This window comes from Muscardinus avellanarius (assembly GCF_963383645.1).
Source record: "Muscardinus avellanarius genome assembly, chromosome: X".
NCBI lineage: Eukaryota > Metazoa > Chordata > Mammalia > Rodentia > Gliridae > Muscardinus > Muscardinus avellanarius.
Genome location: NC_137792.1, coordinates 71,699,687 through 71,717,429, shown reverse-complemented (window position 1 = coordinate 71,717,429; position 17,743 = coordinate 71,699,687). Strand labels below are relative to the sequence as shown.

Here is a 17,743-nt window from a genome sequence, read left to right as displayed (position 1 = left end):
TAACTATAAGCTATACTCCCAGCCCTATTTTGTTTTTATTTTGAAACAGGGTCCCGCTTGGGAAACTAAGAGTCTCACTGTTTGCTGAGACTGTCATTAAACCTGTATTCCTCCACCATGTGTGCCACCATGTTCAACTTGGAAGTATATTTAAGCTAATAATAATAATAGTGATTTTTAGGTGCTGGATGGACAGGGAAGGTAGGGTGTGATTTTTTTTAAACATTACCTATTTATTTATTTTTGGTCCTGGGGATTGAACCCAGAGGCATTCTGACTCCAAGCTATACTCCTAGCCCAATATTTCTTTCTTTTTTAAATTTTTTATTGTTGTATTATATTCATACATCATATTGGGGTAAAAAACTTGTGTACATACATGTACACATCACTGATTTAAACCCTACCCAATTCCCACCCCATTCCCTCCACATCCCTCCTTCCCTTGCTTGGCTTAGTGGTTGACATTGATATGTTTAAGTACATTGTGTGTTTCAGAGATTTTCTTCTTCCCCCCTCCTTTCTCCTCCTTTAGTTTGCCTTGTTTGCTCCTCTATAGGATTTCCTTTTTCATCTAGAGTTCCTCCTATGACCCATTTCTCCCTAACTCTCACATATTAGGGAAAGTATCTGATTTCTTATTTTTTTTGTGACTGACTAATCTCACTTAGCATAATGTCCTCCAGTTCCATCCATTTCCCTGAAAATTATGTAATTGAGTTATTTTAATGGCTGAAAAAATTCTATTGTGTACAAATCTAGGGTGTGATTTTTTTTTGTGGTACTGGGGTTCCTGGAAGCCCTTCTACCTCTGGGCTACACTCCCAGACACATATTTTGTATTTTTATTTGGAAACAGGGTCTCTTAAGCCAGCACACGCACCTGGCTTCGAACCTGCGAGATCCTCCTGTCTCTGCCTCCCAAGCGCGGGGATTACAAGCGTGCGCCACCACGCCCGGCTAGGGTGTGATTTTTTAATGTATACTTTTTAGATTTGTTAATGTATGGATCATGATTGTTGCCTAATTATCAGGTAAATTAAAAAATGGATTAACAAGCCGAGCGTGGTGGTGCACGCTTGTAATCCCCGTGCTTGGGAGGCAGAGACAGGAGGATCGCGCAGGTTTGAAGCCAGCCGCGCACTGGCTTAGGAGACCCTGTTTCCAAATAAAAATGTTAAAATAGGTCTGGGAGTGTAGCCCGGAGGTAGAAGGGCTTCCAGGAACCCCAGTACCACCAAAAAAAAGAATTAACAATGCCGGTGTGGTGGCACACACTGGTAGGGAGGCTGAGACAGGAGGATTAAAAGTTTGAGGCCACCTTCAGCAACTTAGTGAGGCCCTGACCTGCTTCAAAATTAAAAATAGGGCTGGTGGTGTAGCTCAGAGATAGAATGCCCCTGAGTTCAATCTCCATTACCACAGAAAAATAAAATATCTACCTCGGTAAACTAAGAAACTCAAGACATTTTTAGCTTAAATATTTCATTGGTTTTTATTTTCCCTGTTTAATGCACAGAAACATGAAACTTTTATGAAATAAGAGAACTGAAACTAATCGTTCCTCAGTGGTAATCTAAATAAAATGTTTAAATCAATGAGCAACTAAGATTTTCATTTTCTTTTATTTTTTAATGTAATTTTTGTTCTTTACAACATTTCATCACACACACATGTGCCTTTGCACACACACACATGCACACGTGCACACACACACTCACACAGAAGACTTGATCAATTAATAGAGAGAAACAAGAGAGAAAGCCTCCCAAACATAATTTTTTACAAAGTTTAAAGTAGATTATATTTCTGTGCTTTTCAGTCATTCTACGCTGTAAAGACACAATTCACTGAATGATTTATGCTCCCAGAATGGTTAAATGATGATTTTCTATGAAAGACTAGACATAAAAGCTTTTAGAAGCAGAGCAGTTTGTTTCCTGCAAAAACCTTCAGGCATACATTTGTGTTTACATATAATCCTTGAGAATGCTACACTAGCAGTGCATAAATTCATTCTGTAAAAAGATCTGAAAGAGGATTTTCAAGAGACTCTTAATTCATTGTGCTTTCAGATAAAAATCCTAAGATAAAAGATCAGTTGCTATGAAAATAACAGTTAAAACTGCACATATATATATATATGTATATATATATATATATATATATATATATATACATGTACATGTATACACATATGCTAGAGATCAGAATAGGATATAAAGAAATGTAAATAGTTGTGCTTAGGGGACTTTTTTGGTAAAGTGTTTTTTAATAAATAAAAACTTAAAAAATGTCTCCGTAACTGATATAAAATAGACATGGATATCCAGGGTTTCCATTCTTGGTTTAGAGTTTAAAGGTGAAAAATGATCTCTACATAAATGACTCAGTATCTAGTAATTTTAATCTGGCAAATCAGAGTCAGGCAAACAAGGGGCTGGGGAGAAAAGATAAAGTGATTTCCCCCCTATTAAAATAAAGCATTAACCAAAGGTAAAGCCAGGGTGAATCAACTAAAATGCTTACCATCCTTTAAAACTCTTAGACCAAATAGAGAAGTCAACCTACATGTACTAGGCTTTAAAAAAACAACAACATATGCTTGGTGTTTGGACCACAACCTATTCTGTAGTTCATAAAATGAATTAAATATGTTCTGTCCTCTGTGAGATCCCAGGATAAGCATGATCCCTTAATACCTTATACTTTTTATCCACTAGTAGCTTATGTTTTTTATAACCCTCTACACATTAACTGTAAATCTCTTATTTTAGAAACACCACAGCAACTGTTTTAACAATAGAGGACAAGGTATAATTTACATGGTAGCATTGATGTTAGTAACTAGGAAATAAATGTAATTTTATTTTTAGGCTGGTCAATTTGTTCTTTAGGTCTTTAAATACCATGACCCTTATCAATCAAAGTGAATTAGAAAAAAGATGAGAAAATAATAAATGTTTTAAAGTCTTTTGCATGACATAGAAAAAGAATTTCTTCAAATAGTTTTCTAAGTAATAATCAGAAGCATCCTTGCTGTCTGTAACATAATGTGCTAGAGTTCTTCAAATAAAATTATAGTGATTTAAAATATATATTATACATTTGCAATTATTTGAAATCATTCAATATTCTGTAGAATGTTAATGGAGTGAAATAGAGATAAAAGGCAGTCCACATTCATATTTTCAAGAAAAATTTACTTCAGAAGTCCATTGAAATTCTTGCTCATGTTCTAAGTATAGCCATTGTGATAAGACCTTAAAGGGAAAAAATGAAGAACAATTAAAGGAACACATTTTACAAAATCTTCTGTTCACAAGCAACTGTTTAGACCTCAGTGAGCAAATAACATATGGCACAAAGGCCATCACTCTATTAAGAACTCAAAGTCCATTTAAATTTGGTTGATATTATACAGAAGAAATCCAATTTACAACAGCTGGTAGTCACTGGGTAGATTTAATTAAATCACTATTGTCTGGCCATAGCTAATTACACTATCAAACATACCTTCTACTTTATCCAGTTACATCAGTTATAACAATAGCATACATGTTATCTAAAGTGTCAGTAAATACCAAGCGATTTCATCAATAGAAACTTCAAGAGTCTATTTGTATTGCCCTAGGGCTACAAAGAGACAGAAATATAGTATCCATGCTTTGCTAGAGTGGTCCTACATATAAAACCATAAACATTTCATAATGCAAAAATATGCTCATTCCTAAATGAGAGGTGAGGGAAGATAAAAAGTACAGAGTTGGGAGTGTAGTTCAGTGGTAGAGCACTTGCCCACCATGTGGGTGGTCCTGGATTCCATCCCCAGCACCACAAAAAAAGGAGGCGAGGAGGAAGATAGGGCTGAAGCAGTCAGAAAAAGTTGTCCCCAAAGGTAAAAGCTGAGCTAAGCATTAAAAGATGCACAGGAAAGATCCAGAACAGTGGGATTGGCAGGCATTTCAGATGAGGGTATGGCACAAGAAAAAGCTTAGGAGGAGAGCCAGGACTCTAGCTGGCCTTTCCCAGAATCAGTAAATAATTTGACAGGCTCTTTTCAAGGATTTATACAGAAAAGCAGCAAGACAAGATCAGCTCATCGAGATCTCAAACATTGTAAAGAGTGTTAAGTGCCAAACAATGGAGTTATACTTCATCCCACTGGAATATGCGGCTGAAGGTTTTTTTTTTTTTTTTTTTTTTTGTAAGGAACAGTCATGAAACCAAAACCAAATGAAAATCAGCCGGGCGTGGTGCGCATGCTTGTAATGCCAGCATTTGGGAGGTTGAGACAGAAGGTTTGTGGACAGCCTTAGTTACTTAGTGAGGCCCTTTGGGACTCAGTGAAACCTTGTTTCAAAATAAAGAATAAAAAATAGGGCTGGAGGTGATGCTCAGAAGTAGAAATCCACTGGGTTCCATCCCTGGTATTGCAAAAAAAAAAAATCAACTTAATTGTGATTGGGTGGTTGGGAGTGGGGGTGAGTGGAAGGAACAGAAAGAACACAGACAAAGGTAGGAACAAATTTAGAGAATAATTTTGAAATAATAAAAAAGATCATTAGCTGTGTGTGGTGGCACATGTCTGTAATCCCAGTACTTGGGACTCCCAGGCTGAGACAAGAGTATAATGGGTTTGTGGTCAACGTCAGCAACTTAACAAAGTTCTCAACCACTTAGCAAGACCTGGTTCCAAATAAAAAATAAAATAGGGGTAGGGGTATAGCTCAGCGGAGGTAGAACACTCCTGGATTCAATGAGAGGGAGAGAGAGAGAGAGAGAGAGAGAGAGAGAGAGAGAGAGAGAGAGAATAGAGAAGATGAGGCGAGGGGAAGGAATCGGAGGGGAGAGGAGGGGATGAGAGAAGAGGAGAGTAGAGGGAGAGGGAGGAGGAGAAGGGAGAGGGAGGGGAGAGAGAGGGAGAGGGAGAGAGAGGGAGAAGGGGAGGGAGGGAGGGAGAGAGAGAGAGAGAGAGAGAGAGAGAGAGAGAGAGAGAGAAAAGAGTTGAGTCAAACAAACATACAGGGAATACTGAAAGAATACTGGAAAGGGCTGGCATCTGAGCAGAGGTAAAAGGAGAATATGAAGAAAGAATCATTCATCACCATAATCACACTGGACACATGAAAGGCACTGAATAAATGTTTGCTTAATTGAAATAATTAATTGTAACATTTCAAGCCAGAATGACTGAAAGAATGACTGAACAAGAAATAAGGGAACTGGCTTAAAGAGAAATGTTCAAAATATTTAAACAGGTCTGCACTGTTCATCTTTATTATGGTAGGTATCTGGTCTGTTTTCCCAGGAGCAGTTTATACAAGTAGAAGGGCTGAATCGAGAAATATATGCTTTGTATACATGTTTTATATATACTGTATGTCAGCAAAAGAAAAATAATTGAATAAGTACAGTCTTAAGTACTAGATAAATAAGCTGAGGAGAACTAAGTGTGAGCCCCAAATTAAATCTTCAAATGCAAATACACCTGATAACTATTTTGAAGCAATCCTTTACCTAGTTTTAAAAAAAGGAATCAAACCATGACCACCCATAAAATCCTGCACATATGTCCCAAATGAATCTTTTTTGAAGGGTGCTAGGGACTGAACCCAATGGCATTCTAGCTCTGAGTTATACGCCCCAGCCCTTTTTCATTTTTTAAATTTTGAAACGGTCTCACTAGGTTTCTGAGAGTCTCACTAAGTTGCAAGGCTGGCCTCAAACCTGCAATCCCCCTGTCTCAGCCTTCTGAGTACTAGGATTACAGGCATGAACCACCATGCCCAGCCCCAAATGCATCATGAAAACCCTTACCTAAAATATAAGCAGCCACTAATTTTTGATTCACACTTAAGTGGAGGTAGAGAGGCACCAGCGATTCCACATCCCCCAGCGTAGGCAGCATCAGGGCTGCAATGCACACCACTCCCAGGAAGACAGTTAGTAAACTAGGTCCTGAGGACACGGTTCTGTTTTCTGTGAAAAGACAAAAATCCCTGAACTTGCTTCCAAAAGCAACTTAAGACAAAAGTTCCTTCACAAATACTGACCCCCCACTCACCAGGAATCTGTATTGCCTAACTTCTGATTCCTTCTCCCATCATTTCCATTCCATGGAGACCTATCTGAAAATCTATAACGTAACTGCTCTAAATCATTACAGGGTGCTGAAATATTATTCCTACTGAAAAGAACAGTGTTTATGAACTCCCCCAAACACTCTACCCTCGTTAGAAGTATCAAGCATGTATTACCAATGCATGCATATTAATAAATTATATGCATTATGTACTAGTATACTTAATATAAAACATACAAGTAGAAACACAAAGGAATGTGCTAAAAATAAATTGACATTCAATATTTTCTTCCTATATACTCTAATGGGTTGCTTGGGTCTATAGCCACATCCTGATTTAGAATTTTGAATTTTGACTTTGTTCAGGCTTGTTATATGTGTTATGTTATTCTTGCAATACTGGATATTAGCAGGGAGCTGAAGATCCAAGTTGGTCACATAATCATTAGGAGAAATAACACTACAATATACGGTATGGCTAAGCTGTGACATTCAGTAGGTTAGGGGCATTCAATGCAGTTTTTACTGATATTTATAATTTACAGTGGGCTCATTAGGACATAGCCCCATCCCAAGTAGAAGTGCATTTGTATCTATTTAAGCCTACTACAGTACAGCCGCTCTGCCTTCTGGGAATATCGTAAGGAGGTCTCAAGATAGGATGGTAGTATCCTGCTGCCAGTTTTGAAAATGTTAAGACACCAAAAAAAAAAAAAAAAAAAAAAAAACACTAGTTGAGTGGTATAAAGTTGCCTATGAAAGTTTTTGTCCCCCTGCTCTACCACATTTAGAGTAAATAAGAAAGTAGCAAAAACATCTGGCAAATTTAAGCTAGGGAAAATAAGACAGTCACAGAAGAGTAAATGGTGCATGGTTTCACTTATATGAAGTATCTAATATAGTTAAAACTCGAGCCAGGCCTGGTGGCACACACTTGTAATCCCAGCATTCAAGAGGCTGAAACAGGAGGATCTCGGTTTGATGACAGCCTCAGCTACTTAGGCCCTTTTCAACTCAGTGAGACCCTGTTTCAAAATAAAGAATAAAAAATAGGGCTGCGGGGATAGCTCGGAGGTAGAATGTCCCTGGGTTCTATCCCCCGTACCACAATAAACAAATAAATAAAATTAATTAATTAAATAAATATAGTAAAACTCAAAGCACTAAATAATAGAATGGTGGTTGCTAGGTTCTGAGGGAGGAGGATGATGTATGTTGCTAATCAATGGGTTATAGTCCCATTATGCAAAATGAATAAGACCTAGAGATTTATTTAACAACTTTGCCCCTTTAGTTAACAATATTGTATAGTTAAATATTAGTTAAGTAGATCTCATGTTGAGTGTTTTTATTTATTTATTTTATTTTTTTTTTTTGTGTGTGGTGCTGAGGATTGATCCCAGGGACATTCTACCTCTGAGCTACACTCTTAGTCCTATTTTCATTCTTTATTTTTAAACAGGGTCTTACTAAGTTACTGAAGGCCTCACTAATTTGCTGAGGCTGGCTGTGAACATGTGATCCTCCTGTCTCAGCCTCCCAATTACTAGGATTACAAGTGTGTGCCACCATGCTCAGGTGTATGTTTTCATAATAAAATATTTTAAAGATCAGTTTCAATTCTGCCATCCCATAGTTACAGCTGTATGTGTATAATATACATATCCATCTTTTCAAGAAACAAAATAACAGCTGGGTTTGGTGGCACACACTTGTAATCCTAGCACTTGGGAGGTGGAGACCAGAGGATCGCAGTTCTTGGAGAGCCTCAGATACTTAATGAGGCCATTTGCAACTCAGTGAGTCACTATTTCAAAAAATAAAAAGACTAGAGCTGGGCGATGTGGCATGTGCTTGTAATCCCAGCACTTAGGAGGCTGAGAGAGGAGGATTACACAGGTTCAGAAGCCAGCCTCAGCTATTGAGTGAGGCTCTCAGCAACTTAGTGAGACCCTGTTTCCAAATAAAGTATGACATAGGTCTGTGAGTATAGCCAGCAGGTAGAAAAGTCCTTGGGTTTCACCCCGAGTACCACATACACAAAAATAAATAAATAAAAATTTTAAAAAGCTAAAAAAATAGGGGTGGGGGCATAGCTTAGAGGTAGAATGCCCCTGGGTTCCATCCAGTACTACACACACACACACACACACACACACACACACACACACACGAAACCAAATAACAAATAGCATTTTCTATTATATGGCTTTTCTCACTAATCTTCCTCTGATTAAAAAGAATCGCCAACAGCAACACAATCTTGGTCTTTTGTTAATGAAATAACTCTGTTCATTCTATTATTAAATGGAGCTTTCCTTAATTATTAATACCTTAGCTGTTATCAAGTCTAATTGAACCTCACCAAAGCCAGATAGGTGAAAACAAATTTAAATTTGAGAGTAATATTGCTTGGAATGAAACAATAGGATAAAACTTTTGTTTTAATTTTTTATTGGTACATTATATCCATACATCATGTTGGGGTAAAAAACTTATGTGCACATACATGTACACATCACTGATTTAAAAAACCAAATCTCATTTTAGTTAATATATCAAGTAACTTTGCATTTATATTTTTGCCAGAATGAATTTTCAAGGAAAATATTTTTAAATATTTATTTAGACCACTACACTGCTCATTGCAAATCTATCATAAAGATAATTACAAAAATGTTTAGTATTTAGAGAAATTTAAAAATAATTTGCATAAAGGCTTGAAATGTTCAAAATGGACATAGCCTTTTCCCTGGTACTACATGATTGCTGTAAAAAATGTTATAAAGCTATAGGAAACAGGAAGTTTCCTCCATAATTCTGTTCTCTGGGAGATAACACTGTTCATTGCTTGGTATATATCCTTTTAGATTTTATAAACATCCATTAAAACATGTTAAATATTTTTGCATAAATGAAATCATAGTATATATTTTTACATAACCATTTCCCCCCTTCACTGTGAAATATATTTGAAGTTTTTTTCCATGTCAATATATAAACATTTATTCATTCTTGCTGATCCTTGCCAGTATCTGCCTGGCATGCCATCTTACAAACACTCATAATTGAATCAATTCCCAACTGATGGACTTTTAGATCATTTTCAATTTATTATTATAAACAGTAATAAATGGCATGATTTTCTTAAGCTAGAGGGCACAGACTCAAAAATAGCAAAGCTATAGCAGTTTGTTATTAATGTAATTAAGATGAAGCCACTATGATTCAGCTGCATTTTTAATATATTTTTAATAACATGGGCTCTAGTATTTTATGAAAGTATATTATGTGGGTTACTATTAACAGTTACAATTTCTATTAAATGAAAAAAGTCATAAAATCTAAAACTGTATTTACGCACATAGGCAAGTTCTGTAAAGTACCATGGAACACTTACATAAACAAATTATTTGTTAAGTGTGTGAAATTAAAGGTGCTTTTTTCTTTCTTTCTTTTTTTTTTTTGTTTGCAGTACTGGGGTTGGAATCCAGGGGCATTCTACCTCCAAGCAACACCCCGAGCCCTAGTTTTTTATTCTTTAATTTGAAACAGGGTCTCACTGAGTTGCAAAGGGCCCCATTAAGTAGCTGAGGCTGTCTGTGAACCGTGATCTTTCTGTCTCAGCCTCCCAAATGCTGGGATTACAAGCATGCGCCACCACACCGGCTTTGCTTTCTTTCTTTTTTGAGATTGTTTGTGCTATGTCATTTGTTGATTTGTTTGCTTATTTGTTTATATTTATTTATTGATACTGGGGATTAAACCCAGGGGTACTCTACCATTGAGCTACATCCTCAGTCCTTTTTTATTTTTCATTTTTGGAAAAAGACTCACTAAATTGCCCAGGATGACCTTGAATTTATGATCTTCCTGTCTAAGCCTCCCCAGTACTAGGATAATAGGCATGTGACCCCTTACCTGGCGTGTTGTGCTATATGTCGTGTGTGTGTGTGTGTGTGTGTGTGTGTGTGTGTGTGTGTGTGTGTTGCTGGGGATTGAACACAGGGGCATTCTACATCAGAGCTACACCACCAGTCCAATTTTTAATTAATTAATTATTTATTTATTTATTTTTGGTGGTACTGGGGTTTCTGGAAGCCCTTCTACCTCCGGGCTACACTCCCAGACCTATTTTTACATTTTTTTAAATTTGGAAACAGGGTCTCCTAAGCCAGCTCTCGCGGCTGGCTTCGAACCTGCGCGATCCTCCTGTCTCTGCCTCCCAAATGTGGGGATTACAAGCATGCGCCACCACACCCGGCTTATTTTATTTTTTAATTTTTATTTTTTGGTGGTACTGGGGTTCCTGGAAACCTTTCTACCTTCGGGTTACACTCGCAAACCTATTTTTATATTTTTATTTGGAAACAGGGCCTCTTAAGCCATCGCGGCTGGCTTCAAAGCTGCGCGATCCTCCTGTCTCCGCCTCCCAAGCGCAGGGATTACAAGCATGCGCCACCACGCCCGGCTTAATTCTTTATTTTAAAACAGGGTCTCACTAAGTTACAGAGGGCCTTACTAAGTAGCTGATGCTTCGCGAACCTGGATCCTCCGGTCTCAGCCTCCCAAGTACTGGGATTACAAGCATGCATCACCACATCTGGCTTGTTGTATGTCTTTTATACAAGAAACTCAGTAAATAATTTCTCACTTTACTGAAATTTCATATATTTTATTTATTTATTTATTTATTTATTTATTTATTTATTTTTGTGGTACTGGGGGTGGAACCCAGGGGCTTTTCTACCTCTGGGCTATACTCTCAGACCTATTTTATACTTTATTTGGAAACAGGGTCTCACTAAGTTGCTGAGAGCCTCACTAAGTAGCTGAGGCTCGCTTTGAACCTGTGTGATCCTCCTCTTTCAGCCTCCCAAGCTCTGGGATTACAAGCATGAGCCACCATGTCCAGCTTGAATTTTCATATATTTTAAAATCCAAGTTTCTCATGAGGTAGCCTTAATTTTAAGCTAACAGTGCTATACAACTCACTGTTAGCTTAAAATTAAGGCTACCTCATGAGAAACTTGGATTTTACATAAATTACTATTAAGTGTGTGTTCTACCTCTGAGCTACACACCCAGCCCTATTTTATTATGAAAACAGCTTCTCCCTACCTTGCTAAGGGCCTCACTAAGTTGCTGAGGCTGGTCTTGAACCTGGGATCCTCCTGACTCAGTCTCCCAATTACTGGGATTACAGGCATGAGCTACCATGCCTGGCTAATTACTATTAATTTAATAGACAAGGAGAAATTTTAAAATATCACTTTGTCAAAATAGGCTGTCAGTCATCAGGAAGCTCAGTGAAAGCAGGATGCCTGCCTTCACTGAGCTTCCTGGCATGGCTGGCTTACAGATATTTTCCCCTAGACCACAGGGTCTCACTAAGTTGTGAAGGGCCTAAGTAGCTAAGACTGGCTGCCAACCTGTTATCATCCTGTCTCAGCCTCCCAAGTACTGGGATTACAAGTGTGCACCACCACGCCTGGCTAGCTAATAATAATTGCTGAGAAGAAAACTAGCTGCTACCTAGTCCCCATATCTGGGCACTCTCTACATGGACTAAGAATCACTTCACTATAGTTAATCATGAGGGCACTACTCCCTATAATTGAAATAAACATTCAAAGATGAACAAAATGATATAGATCTATGAATTAATGTAATGATGAATCAAGTTTTAAAAATCCTTCAGATATATGTTGCAATTTCAAGGTTAGCTGCTACCATATTCATGTATAAAAATTTCCATGTTTTCTATGGAAAATTTTATTTCTCGCCTCTTCTAATAGGTTTGCAGGAGATAATGAGATGTTAGGAAGGAGGGGGCATGATGTCCAAAGAGTTGACTATGAGGATAGGATCAATGTTGAAAGAATATATCATAACACTTTTGAATATCTATGCTGGAAGGAAATGAGGAACAGAGATGGATTCAATTAATAACCCACAGGGGATATTATAATCTACTTAGTTTAATTAACTTAAAATTTAATGAGATTTTTTTCAAAATAATATGAACAGCACACAAAGCTTGGCCTATTACCAAACACAATCTTTCTTCTCCTTTGAACTAATTAAAGGAGAAATGATACAGGAAAAGTAATAGAAGCAAAAGTGTATAATTGCCAAATTTTACTAACATCATACACTATGATGCCTGCAGTCTCCTGTTTTAGATATATTAGAAACATGCACTCCCAATAGATATAAATATACATACATTTATATTATACTTCATACCCAGAACTATATTTAAATGGCTATGGTAACATTTGTCCTCTCTTATAGGCTAGTCAATCTAGTGAGGGATATTCTCTCTGAAAGTCCAGCTCTAGGTCTCTTGCTCTATTTCAGGTCCTCTAGATTCAGTTTGATTCTCTAGTTTCAGTTCTGAAGTAGTTGACTATGTCTAAAGTGGCAGATTACTTTTCTAGTAACTATACTTAGCTCTCTGATGATCTAAGTTAGAAAAGTGTAATACTTCGAAAAAGGGGGTTTTAAAAATACTACCTGGTTGAAATGACTGCTCAAAAAATAAACTTTCAGTTAAATGTTCTTTTATTCTTTTTTCCTCTTCTTCCTTCTGTTGATCTTTTGCAGATGGGAGAAGAGTAGCAACAACTTCTTTCCTTCCTAAAGCCTTCCTCTGGCTTTGCTCAGAAACTTGGAGACGGAATTTGTCTATTACACCATAGTGACAGGATCGAACATCTCTATGTCGAATCACACTGAAAACAGCAAAAAATAACAAATGCTGTTTAGGTTTCTGGAGGCCTGTCAAATAGAATGCAGCAAGATATTTTAATATGGTGAAACAATATTAGTTTACTATAACCAAATATTCAAAAAACAAAAATTTGTTAATGGTGCAAAAAAAATCAGTGTAACTAAAAAAGAAATGGATAATTCTGAAATACTCGATGAAAGGGCATACTCTAAAATATACAGTAAAAATCTTAAGTAAAAGAATGACAGATAAATTCCCTTCAGCAATGACATTTTTCCTGGTTATCTTTATAAAGAAATGTTTCCTAAATAGGAACTTATGACTCCCCACAAACATATCTTAAATTTGAGATGTCCTCTATTTGTTATTCAAGTAACGAAACTCCCCCAGGACTTAAAATTGATTTCTACATGCACAGGCAAAAATAAGCAACTGAATATGAAGTAATTAATCCACTATTCCCAGTACAACAGAACTCTGTATTTTTTGAAGATAAAAGAGTATAAAGCACTATAATTTTTATGAGTTTTCTCTGTTGTATTTATTTACTTTGTTCTTCCTAGGGAGCACAAAACAATTATGCCAAGAATAACACATTTATTTGGCAAGACTACATTTCTATGGATTAGTTCTTGCTTACTGTATACTGAATGAAAATCAAAAGAAATGTGCAGAGCCAGGTGAGGTGGTGCACGCTTGTAATCCCAGCATTTGGGAGGCTGAGACAGGAGGATCGGGGTTTGCAGACAGCCTCAGCTAATACTTAGTGAGGCCCTTTGCAACTCAGTGAGACCCTGTTTCAAAATAAAGAATAAAAAACACGCTGGAAGTGTAGCTTGGAGGTAGAATGCCCCTGAGTTACATCCCCAGTACCGCAAAAAAAAAAGAAAGAAAGAAAGAAAAATAAAAATGTGCAGCCCTGTGAGATGATACACACCTCTACTCCCAGGTATTCAGGAGGCTGAGGCAAGAGGACGAAAAGTTCAAAGTTGCCTAAGGTCACTTAGTGAGACCCAGTTTCAAAATAAATTTTAAAGAGGGCTGAGGGTGTAGCTTAGTCACAGAATACTCCTGGTCTGAATTCCCAATACAAAAAAAAAAAAATGGTACAAGAATATGTTGTGCCAGCCAGGCGTGGTGGCGCATGTTTTTTAATCCCAGCGCTTGGGAGGCTGAGACAGGAGGATCACACAGGTTCGAAGCCAGCCTCAGCTACTTAGTGAGGCTCTCAGTAACTTAGTTAGACCCTGTTTCCAAATAAAGTATAAAAATAGGTCTGGGAGTATAGTCCATATGTAGAAAAGCCCCTGGGTTCCACCCCAAGTGCCACTAAAATAAAAAAAAAGGAATATGTTGTGTCATCATATAGCTTTGAAATGATGAAATTGTAAGAGGAAAGAGTTCTGCTTTTCATTTTCAAAGATTTAAAAAAGTCGGGCATGAGGGCACACACCTGTGATCTCAGTACTTGGGAGGCCGAGACAGGAGGATCACAGGTTCAGCAACTTATTGAGACCCTGATTAAAAATAAAAAAGAAAATAAACCCAGGTGTGATGGTGCACACTTTTTACCTCAGTACTTTAGAGGCAGAGACAGGAGGATCACAGGTTCGCAGCTAGCTTCAGCTACTTAGTGAGGCCCTGTTTCAAAATAAAGTATAAAAAATAGGGCTGGGAATGTAGCTCAGAGGTAGAATTCCCCTTTGGATTCAATCCCCAGTTACTGTAAAACAACAAAAATAAAAAATAAAAATAAAATGGGGCTGGGGGGTATAGTTCAGAGGTAGAATGTCCCTGGGTTCAATCCCCAGAATACTAAGAAAAGGAGGAGGATGAGGAAGAGGAGGAATAATTATTAAACTAATACAATTTACTTGGTAGGTTAAATTAAGGGCTGGTCAATGGATCAATCTGGTCACTAGTTCTAAAGTGAAAATTAAGCTGGATGTGGTAGTGCAAGCTTTTAATCCCAGTATGTGGAAGGCTGAGACAGGAGGACTGCTGGTTAGCAGCTAGCCTCAGAAACTTTGTGAGACCCTGTTTCAAAACAAAGAAAAAAAAATTGGTCTGGGGGTGTAACTCAAAGGTAGAATGCACCTATGCTCAATCCCCAGTACCAAAAAAATCAAAATAAGTAACATGAAAATTAAATATGAACTGATTAAATAATCATTTATCTGACACTCTAAGGTGAAATTATCTGGAAGCACTTAGATAACCTTTTACAGATGAGTAGTTATTTGCTTCTTCCTGTTTATATAGATTAACTTCTAGGCTTATTAGCTGAATCATTTCAGATGAACTTCTTTTACCATTGTTCTCAGACTGTAGTATTATTGGTTTCCTAAATGGCATTGTAATCACAGGATGTTCCATTGAGAGCTAAACTCCCTATTATAACTAGAGAAATTTAAAGGAAAATGTCAGAATTCGACCTTTATACTCTGCCTTATCTAAAACCACAATAAGGAAATACTGAGACATACATTAGTTCCAACATAATGAGATATTATTAAATATTTTGTTGACTAGCTGAGAATCTCTTTGAAATGGCTGCAATTTAGCAAAAATTCAAAAGAACATGAATGCCTATGTAGGAATAACTTCAAGAAAAGTTATTTTTGCAAGTGAAAAGTAAAAATATTAATGCACTGAAAATTTGTTACCAGGAAGTGACTTCAACTTACATATCCACACAACACTGAGGCTTTACTGCACCTGCGGCATCAACGACAACATACTTATTTGGAGTAGTACACAAAACTGAAAGAAAAAGTCACAGTGACCATTAGTGTTTTTAAACAATTAGTTTCTATAAGTAAAAAAAAGTTAGTAGGAACTAGTTAAAAATTCTTAAGATACACCTAGGAGACTCACCTTTGAACTTTAAGGCAAACTCATAGGGATTGTACAGCGTCAACACTTGCTTATGTGTTGACTGGTCATCTGCATAAAATATCAGTTCTGTGGGAAACACAAAAACAGGAAGATTTCCTTCCACTAACTCTGGTTGTCGTTTTTGTTGATGCATTGGCACTGAATCCCCCTTGGCTGCAGCTTCTGGTTTTACAGTTGCAAATCTATTTTGGATTTTTCTTAGATTCACTTAAAAACTCCAAAGCATTTTGGCAATCTAGAAATAGAAGGGGAAAGAGGAAAAATAACAATACCGACTTTCATTAGTATATAGTCTCTTCACAAAAAGCATGTTTAGCATGCATGAAAATAGATCCTGAAATCACGGAAACATTCCTTTTGGCGTTTCCTCTTGGCTTACTCCCATAGCTTTTGCTGAATTCTGCAAAGAAATTTACAAATATGTCTTTCACATTCAGGATTTCAACTTTTGATAAATTACATAAATACTTGAACAAACTAAAGAAGGCTTTCTCAAATTAATCATCACCTTTCAAAGTAAATCAAAAGGACATCATTCTTATTAAACCTCAGATTTGAAAGAGTAGAATAAACAAAATATTGCCACAACGTGTGTGTGTGTGTGTGTGTGTGTGTGTGTGTGTGTGTTACTTGGGATTGAACCCAGGGACATTCTAACTTTGATCTATACTCCCAGCCCTATTTTACTTTTATTTTGAAACAGGGTTTGGTGAGGTTGGTAAGAGTCTCACTAGTGTGTGTGTGTGTGTGTGTGTGTGTGTGTGTGTGTGTGTGTGTGACTGGGGATTGAAGCCAGGAGCATGCTATCTCCAAGCTACACCCCCAGCCCTGGTTTGTAAAATTCTTTATTTTGAAATAGGGTCTAAGTTGCAAAGGGCCTCACTAAAGTAGCTGGCCACGAATCTGCAATCCTCCTGTCTCAGTCTCCTAAATACTGAGATTACAAGCGTGTGCCACCATGCCTGGCAGAGTCTCACTACTTGGTAAGGCTGTCCTCAGCTGGTGATTCTACTGTTTTAGCCTTCCAAGTACTGGGGTTACAGACCCCCACACCACCACACCTGGCACAATGATTTTATGAAAGCCAATCAGAACACTTAAAAACTAAAAAAAATTACAAACTAAGTAAGTTTCCATGATTTATGGAGGAAAACACAAGACCCACTTTTATACTCATGTCAACAATGCTATACTTAGTGCCTTCTGGCAGCATGGGTTCTTTTAATTTTGGGTGGGGGGCTAGTTATTAAAACCAGGAGCATTCTGCTTCCAAGCTACATCCTTAGCCATTTTTTTAAATTTTGAAACTGGGTCTCACTATATTGCTGAGGGTCTTGCTAAGTTGGTGAGGTTGGTCTATGACCTGCAATACTCCTGTCTCAGCCTCCTAATTACTAAGATTATAGGTATATACCACTGTGTCCAGCAATTTTTAATCTGCTTTCTATTGAAACTCAAACTAAAATGTCTTGAAAGGAAGCTGAATATTTATAATAGCTAAGCAGTCCTTGCAGTTTTCTATGAAAATTCCAAGTCATAAGTGGGCTTTGGCATGCATAGCATTCTCCCTCCCTTTCTGTCAAGTGCACAGGCTTTGTTAGAGCTGTTTTCCTCCAATGTCAGAGGCTTTTTTAAATTCCTTCTTGTGTTCTTGAATTCACTCCAGGGAGTTATAGCTGGCGGAAGTCTGTCAAGTGTAGTGCTTCTGTATTTATTTGCTAATCTCATTTTAATCAATATTCTTATTTAGCAAGACTCCCTCCAAGTGTGGCTTCTAAAAATAAAATGCAGAGTTCAACTCCTAGTACCAAAAAAGCTAAATCTAAAATACACAACAGAAAATCATGTTTACTCTATAGATTACACCTTAAAAACAGGCAATAAGCCTTCTAATATTTTGAGTTCAGATTCTCATACATTCAGAGAGAAATATAATCAATGAATAAATTACTTAGTATTATCAGGTAGTGGGGTGTAAATGCTTTGATTTAGACAGAGGCTTTTTTAATCAAAAAAGTTACTGT

At 37.2% G+C, this 17,743-nt stretch overlaps 1 protein-coding gene across 3 annotated transcripts; it reads right to left on the bottom strand.

The window, feature by feature from the left end:
- Positions 1-3,231: 3,231 nt before the first annotated feature.
- On the bottom strand, positions 3,232-15,852 carry MOSPD1 (motile sperm domain containing 1; the record flags this gene model as incomplete). 3 transcript variants are annotated; one of them, XM_080718772.1, is made up of 5 exons in its annotated part: positions 3,232-3,263; positions 5,821-5,982; positions 12,602-12,822; positions 15,509-15,584; positions 15,699-15,852. In XM_080718772.1, 5 exons carry the CDS (start codon positions 15,850-15,852, stop codon positions 3,232-3,234), a joined length of 645 nt encoding a protein of 214 aa, XP_080574898.1. The 3 variants fall into 3 exon arrangements, with proteins under 3 accessions (XP_080574898.1, XP_080574899.1, XP_080574900.1); XM_080718773.1 differs by having other exon boundaries at positions 12,605-12,822; XM_080718774.1 differs by lacking the exon at positions 5,821-5,982 and having other exon boundaries at positions 12,605-12,822.
- Between the last annotated feature and the right edge of the window lie 1,891 nt (positions 15,853-17,743).